The sequence below is a fragment of the Lucilia sericata genome, unplaced genomic scaffold (genome assembly GCF_015586225.1).
Source record: "Lucilia sericata isolate MDLA Ls3-8-SP2 unplaced genomic scaffold, ASM1558622v1 Contig000003F_arrow, whole genome shotgun sequence".
NCBI lineage: Eukaryota > Metazoa > Arthropoda > Insecta > Diptera > Calliphoridae > Lucilia > Lucilia sericata.
Genome location: NW_023994044.1, coordinates 590,276 through 598,328, shown reverse-complemented (window position 1 = coordinate 598,328; position 8,053 = coordinate 590,276). Strand labels below are relative to the sequence as shown.

General features: G+C 33.9%; 1 protein-coding gene across 1 annotated transcript; it reads left to right on the top strand.

Annotated features, from left to right (window-relative positions):
- On the top strand, positions 1–445 carry LOC119599610 (general odorant-binding protein 28a-like). The gene is made up of 2 exons (XM_037949454.1): positions 1–142; positions 236–445. Exons 1-2 carry the CDS (start codon positions 11–13, stop codon positions 443–445), a joined length of 342 nt encoding a protein of 113 aa, XP_037805382.1. The 5' UTR covers positions 1–10.
- The last annotated feature ends 7,608 nt before the right edge of the window (positions 446–8,053 follow it).

The window sequence follows — 8,053 nt, the reverse complement described above, 5'->3', positions numbered from 1 at the left end:
AATATTTCAAATGACTCTTGAGACATGTAAAGAGGAAGTTGGAGCCACAACAGCTGATATACAGGATCTATTAAACAGACAACCACCATCTACAGTGACGGGAAAATGTTTTCGTTCCTGTCTTATGAAAAAATATAAAGTTGTAAGTATTTTTAAAATTTTTAAAGAAATTTCACTGAAAAATTGTTGTGATTTAATAAATTCTTTGTTTTTTTATTAATTTATTGGAAATTAGATGGACTCTGATGGAAAATTTGATAAAACGGCTGCTTTAGAAGAGGCCCGAAAATTAACCAATGGAGATGTTACCAGAATGCAATTAGTCCAGTCTTTGCTAAATGCATGCAGTGAAATTGAAGTGTCTTCTGATGATTGTGAGGCAGCAGCCGAGTATGGTCACTGTTTTAGGGAACAAGTCAAAGTTTTAGGATTACCACAACATTAGTACAGAAAAGAAAATTTCAAGAATGTGTAATTGATAAACCGTAAATAAAGAGTTAAAGTGTTCTTTCCCAATTAATACCAGAATCATATATGTTTCATAATAGCAAATATGGAGCCAAATTAACGAATACGTGATCGAATAAAAATGTACTCGATCATGCGTGCAGTAATTCGGTCCCAGGTAGAAAGGGGCAGATATGAACCGTTACTTTTACTCCTCTATTAGATGTTCATACATATGTCGTAACATTTTTATTAGACTTCAAAGAAGAATTGCGAGAAAAGTAATTTATTTTCTTCATGTGACCTATGACCTTCAAGTCTATATGAAACGGTAACTAAGTTTATTTTATATTTTCGTTCCTTAGTTTTCATATTCTCCATTTAATTTTTAATAAAATGGGAGACATTCCCATTTGAAGGTGGTAACTGTGAGTAATGACTAATGAATTTATAATAAGATCAAAGAACCCAAAAACTGAGTTATATTTAGATTTCTTTCAAAAAATCCTTAATGTCACTATGTAACAAACTCTAGCAATTTGTTTTTTGTTTATTGTTATTGATATTGTTGTTGTTGTTATTGGTGTTGTATTTATTTTTAATCATGGAAAAATATTTTAAATTTATACTTGTTTACTTCACATTTTATGCACCATTTCCATTTTAATCTTTCTACGAAGAGTTTGGTTTGTTGGTTGGTTTCTGCTGCTGTTGTTGTTGTTGTTGTTGTTGTTATATGTACGTTCATTCTCATCTTGAGCAAAAATTAAACTCTCATAAATCACTTCCTAGATGCGTGATTAATATGAAAAAATTTATAAAAATAGTATTTTTTTATATTTTTAAAGAAAACAAAATAAAATACCAATAACAACAACAACAACGAAAATATTTTATTTAATCTTATTCTCTTGAGGAATCCCTGACAAAACTGACAGTTAAAAAAAAAGCGTAAACAAATTATTTCGTTTGCAACGAAACAGACAGTCAATATCAGATGCACATACAAACACTCATGCATGCATCCATCTATAGGTTTGTTTTCTGTATAAGTACAAACATATGTCCAGTCGATCACAACGACTGTTATATGCACTGGGGATTTGGCAAATTATGTACCCACTGTAAAGCTGCGAAAAGATATCGGCAACGATATTTTGGCTTATTTCGGTAACAGTATCTTAGCGGTAACGGTATTTTGGCTTATTTCGATAACGGTCGTAGAACTGAAACGATATTTTAGCGATAAACAACTTTGGTGAGTATAAATATAATTGCACTTTTGGTCTAATTATGAAAGATATTCTGAGTTTTGTAGTGCAGGGCAATTCTTCGACTAAACAATCATTAAATTCCATTAATTGTGCGTTCGTTTCTCAGACAAGTGTTTTGCAGTGATGGCCCTTTTATCGGATCTACATATGACCAATTATGAATCGATTATGTTGGAATTAGGAACAACTGAACGGCAATGAAATAAAACCAATTTCAGTTTCATTTAATCACCAACTCTACCCAGAAAATTCTGAACCGATTTATACCATTGCGTTATAAACCTCAACATAAACATATTATACCATTAATATTATAGTGCCGTAGGGTATAAAACTGGTGAATATAAAAATGTATGCAACATGAATCTATCTTTCTATTTGTTAGTCATAAGATTAAAATAAATTTTCGGAAAGTAAATATTTATGTTCTCCTGGCTACTTAAGCAAATTAAGTAGTTCATTAACCAAATAATAAATAAATAAATAAGATTTAACAATTATTTATTTTATTTACGAATATATGTATATAAGGTCTTAGCTTTAAATATGAATTGAATAGAGTCCAATAATTATACAAATATACATATATACAATTCTTAGAAATGCACAGAGATATACACTATACAAAAATCGTTTAAATGCACAAATATGGCTTTCATGCCAAGTTAACTTTTGCAACCAATGTCTTCTGATCGGTATAAAATTTGCACCAATGATGATGAGTACTATTGTATAGTACTTTAGATACAATCAATTGAAACTAGTTTTTGTAAGAACAATAGGTAATAAATTATATAGATAAGTAGAAACATATGTTTATCAAAAATGTTAAACTTTGACCCACTGTAACTCAGAGAGTTCTTGATCGATCTTGTTTCAAAAGTTGGATCACTTAAAATCCACAAACCTTAATATACCATTCTTATGAATTGAGCTAAAAAAAATCAGTTGTTCCGACAAAGGAGACACATTTAATTAGTGCATTTAAATATATATCGTGCAATGTATACTACTTGCATATACATAGCTTGAGAATGAAAAAAAAAAGAATGATTTATATTGTTGTTGCTATTTTGTTTATTCTAATTGTAAACAATTTTTTGTTTTTAGTTTATGGATCATATCAAAGCCTAGATTATTATTATTTTTTATTTATTTATATTTTTTGCAGCCATAAATGACCTGAATTCTAAAAACAAAACTTTAAGCCCCAGTATTCTAAATATTTTATTTTTTTCTAACTATGAAAACAACTGTGGTTTTTAGATAAACCTTTCAATTGTATTATTAAATAATGTGAGGTTTTTGCCATTATCTAGAAAAGAAAAATTACGATAAATTTTACTCGATCACGTAGGCTAATTTGGCCCCTAAAATCTTTTTGTCTTGGCCTTCTGAACTACGCAAATTGGACCTTTAATACTTTAGTTAGCTAAGGCAATAAAGGCTAACTAGTGCACGAAATCTACTCATTATGCCAATATAAAGAAATTATATCAAATCTGGAGCACTAAAGCATCACTGAATAACATTATCTAAAAAGAAATAGTCTGGCCAAATATAGAAGAAGAGCCTATTAAAACAGTACATACCTAAGTCTGTATTTTTACCTTATACAAAATTGAAGGTTTTCCTGTAAATGTAAAAGGGAAAATGGATCCCACTTATACTAAGTGGAACATTACGTTTTCACATTTCCATTATCCAGTCTGAAATGTCTTCCATATAAAGTCATATCTCCATGATCACCCTACAAAAGCACGGCTGTCAGATTTTAGGGCTGGGATATATGCTATATCCACCACGCTTTTATAGGACCTATTGAATTGGTAACCATTGGATTGTCCTATACTTTCAGCATTTTCAGATATAGACTCTAGAGAAAAATCTGATAATTAAATTTCAAGGGTCTGATTATTTATTTCTAAGTGTGCAGGCAGTCTTAAACCTAACAAGGGTCTCGACTTCAACACAACACAATAACGACAGTTTTTGGATGTTCAGAATTGGAAAATCAACTAGGATACACTAATGTTCTTATATGAGCTTCGACATGGTCTCGAAAAGAATATTATTCTCAAGATATCGATTATTTATTTCTATGTGGATAATCTCGCATCTATCAAGACCCACAACTCCAACGTAATGTCTTCTCAATTGCATTCACTTCAATTGAAATTAATAGTTCGTTGTAGGAAGAAACTTTTTCGCTAAAGGATATTCATATTCCCTTGGCATGATGGATGAATTAACGAAATAGAAATAGTAACTCAGATAATCCACTGTTTGTGTAGCCATGATGTCCATGGCTACATAACATCAAGTATAATAACGAGTCTATGGGTTACAAATAGTTCATGCATCAAGAACAATCTTAGATTTACTAAGCTAGTGTTCGAATTATTCCAGAGTTTAAAAATCATACTTCCGGACGATGATACAGGATGCTTTTTAAGAGAATCCTAATTACAACATATGTATATCGAAGTTAGATTTACTTTATCCAGGAAAACTGTAGTTATTTGTTTATGACACTTTCATAATTTCCATGGACACAAAGCCACTTTTAGTTGTTTTATAATGTCCAAGAATCTTTCCAGGAACATACTACCTATTAGATCTTTCAAATAAGGCTTTGATAATGTAGGTCTAGGTCATTTCTTCTGAGAATACCAATACATGAGAGAAACATTTCTTCGTTGTGGTAGGGTATACCTAATGAATTGAGACGGAATAAAATGTAAACAAACCCAGTGATACATAGATGAAATGGGAGAGATCATTTAATTCATCGTTCATCGCAACAAATAAAATTCCCAAATGCAATATTTTTCTATTCGGACGTTGTTTATGTGTGAGAGAGTATAGAGTAATATTGTGTGCAGTTGTAGTAGCTTTGATTGATCAATAACAATTCCAACCGAGTTTCGCATCAGACGGCGGCCATTCAACGTGATTAAGTCGTGATCTAGTTCTTATTAACGAAAATAACAACAATGTTATCGATATTTGTTAAATTATTTTTAGCACGCGCCATGCCATGCTATGCTAAGCCAAGCCCAGTCAGCCAACTTTACTGATTGAACGGTCGGTCCCATCATTTATATTTATTCGCTCGTATTCGTAGCTGCCTGGCAGAATTGGAATTTCTACTAGTACTACGATTGCATGGTGAGTACAGACATAAAATAAACAGCTGCATTTCAACGGCCCGGCAGACAAGAGGAGTAAGTACGAGAGTGTTTCTATGCATGTATATGTTTCTCTCATCTCTATTCATTATTGTATTGTTTTCTTTGCATAGACCAAAGTCTAGTGATTGATACCCGGCATAGTATGGAATGGTGTAGATTTGATTGCATGTTTGTATTTTATTTTTGTCATCATCCTGCTGGCTGTCTATAGTCGATCAAATCAATAAATGTTGTGCGCCTCATTCTGTTCCACTTTCTTCCTCTTTTTGTCCATTTAGTGCAGTGGAGTTTTTAATAAATCTGCCTGTAACTTAAGTTGATTGTTTGGAATACAATGTTGCTAATTGTTATCATTTATTTATTATTATTGTTGTTATTTTGTTTATTGCTTTATAAGAAAATTATTAAAATATTCCCTTTAGGATTGGTTTGTTGATCTGTTCGCATAAAGTTTAATTATAGTTTTATTAAGCATCTTGGATGTTGTTTATTTATTACTTTTGTTTTTGGTTTTTATTGCGTAGTGGGTCAGGATGAAATGGCACGGAGGCAAGGAAAAGAAGAAGGCTCTGAAGTTTTATTTATTTTAAATTTGTTTTTTCTCAATAAAAATGATTGACACTTGCGGCTGTTTGGCGCCATTTCTTCAAGTCTGTTGCAATAACAACAGTTACATGCAACTAAAAACGTCTGCTTTAATTAATCGAGAATGTTATAGATTATTTTGAAACGAAAACAAAACGCAATTACATTTGCTTCAAAGAAAACATTCGCATATACACTTTTTAGTAAATAAATCTTGAAATTTATTTTTGATAATATTTATAATTCGATAATTCAGAACACTATACATCTATGTATATAATTATGTCCTATAGGCCTATAACTAAAAAAAATAAGGCGATGTCCACAAGATGTCTAACGTGACAACTGCCTTGACGGCCTTATTTCACTATGGTCTTTTTCATCCACTTCTACCACGCGCCCCAGAACCCTTCTATGAAGAATTCAGGTGGCAATTTTTGTACATGGCTGTGCCGATCCATGTACAAGCACTTTGCTGAAGTACTCGGGCTACATATCTAGCCGCACCGTTGCGGAATGACAGGCAGCATGGGATCAATCCCAATGCAAACCCCGACAAGCAAAAAGCAAAGTCAATAGTAGGGAGACAACCCCAACATCAGGTGAACTCAATCTTCCGGTATACCGGAAGGTGACCACCCTTTTAATGTAATGAAAGATCTCATTATTTAAAATGCAATCCCCATCAACAAATGACCCATTTCACGACTACAGACGTATTTGGCAATCCGAAATACCCTGCCAATAAATCAGGATTCCTCTTAATGTCAGAAAATTTGACAAAGGATGTAGGAATTTCTAAAGTTAATTCGAACAAGTTGAGTGGCAGCTCTCAACCATAAGTCGCGAAACATGAAACAATATACATAGTATTGAGATGGCAACAGCATCGAGAACTTCCCTGAAGTAAAAGGTCTACTAAATCAGTACTAGTCTCCTGACGGACAGAGGAGTCTTTCCCGATCACCACTTACATCAGTTCCATTCTCAGATCATAAAGAACAACTACCAAGTGTCAACCTGAAAATTACCCAACATATACTTGCGCCCTACTACGCGAAGAATAAGAATATGGCATAGGATATATTAGTCCTTAATCCCCTGCGAATTTTAAACCACAGACACTACGTGGATCCCGAAGGAACCTCAACCAACTAACCAGACAGGACAAGTCCTGCGGGCAACTGGCCATCCATAGTGCCAGATTACATGGTGCTCTGGATCGACCCCATGTCAAATCATTCCAAGGAAAGGCCGAGGATACATTTGATAATCACCAGTTTATAGTCCCGGCAGACTAGGGGTATTGGTAGCACCTCTTTTCCCCAGAATATTGCAATAACACCAAGATGGAGATTTTACCAAGGTAACATGACCCCGGGGCGGGGAGGGGGTTTTACGATGCCCACAGTATCATTAGCCATTACAGGCAACGTCGAGGAGTAAAATCCTAAAATCTAGGAGATAAAAACTTACTCGCCAGAAGACAGAACAGCGGTCCTCTCCAAAAATGGAAAATTGAAAATTGAAAAGACTGTTAAGCCTGATAAGGACACCGCAGTACCATCAATTGTACCCACTGCATCAATAGTCACTTCATGCTATCTGGAGGAGTCAAATTGATTGAGGTTATCTAAATAAATCTCCATGCGACGAGAGGGCTACCAACATTCTGATGACTAAAATAAATATGGTAAGGAACCTTGGATGATTCCAAACAAGTTTACTGAATTAAATCACGTAAATTTCCAACTCGCCAACAGGACCTAATGGTGATTTTCCGGCGCTTATGCAGATGGAGTCAAGAGTGGTTTCGATTCATCTGTCAAAGACTTTCTCTGCATGCTTGAAATTCGAAATTAAATGGATGCAATGGTAATATTTATACTTAAACCCGGAAAAAATAAACGGTAGTACCGTTTACCTCATCAAAATACTAGGTAATAGTCCGAGTGACAAGGTTAAATCTAAAGCCTTAAACGAATACTTTCACAGAGGTAAGCTTTGCATCATAATAGTATTAGGCCACTCGGGAGTAGTTGGCATCGAAAGAGCGAATTAACTTTCATTAAAGGGAGCTGGTGGTTAACTTTACGAATCCTTAACAATTCGACGCAACGAGGGACTAATTAATCATTTGGGGGAGAGAATCCCATAAGGCCTCTTGGAATAATGAAACGGGGGTTAGAACCACAAAGATCCTATGGAGTGACTCTAACGAGAGCAAGACGAGAAGTCTCCTCAAAATAAGCAAGTCTGAGGTTAGTGTGATGATACGCATTTTGAGCGGACATACAGGATTACGGACATAACTATACAAAATTGGACGTGCGGATTCAGACAAATGTAGAACATATGGAAAGGACAGAGAAACTCTGGAGAATTTTCTTTAAAAATTCGATCTAAATATCTTGAGAGTGATATTATTTCGCATATTACATATCTCACGAATACTGATTGTAAAATTCTTAGGAATTACGTTTCTGAACATTGGACGATTATACCTTCATTGATCACTATATAAAGTTTCTGTTTTTTTCCACAAATATTTTC

Coding starts and splice junctions, on each gene's coding strand:
- LOC119599610 (XM_037949454.1), top strand. CDS start 11: ATGACTCTTGAGACATGTAAAGAGGAAGTTGGAGCCACAACAGCTGAT. Junction 143..235: donor TTATGAAAAAATATAAAGTT/GTAAGTATTTTT, acceptor ATTGGAAATTAG/ATGGACTCTGATGGAAAATT.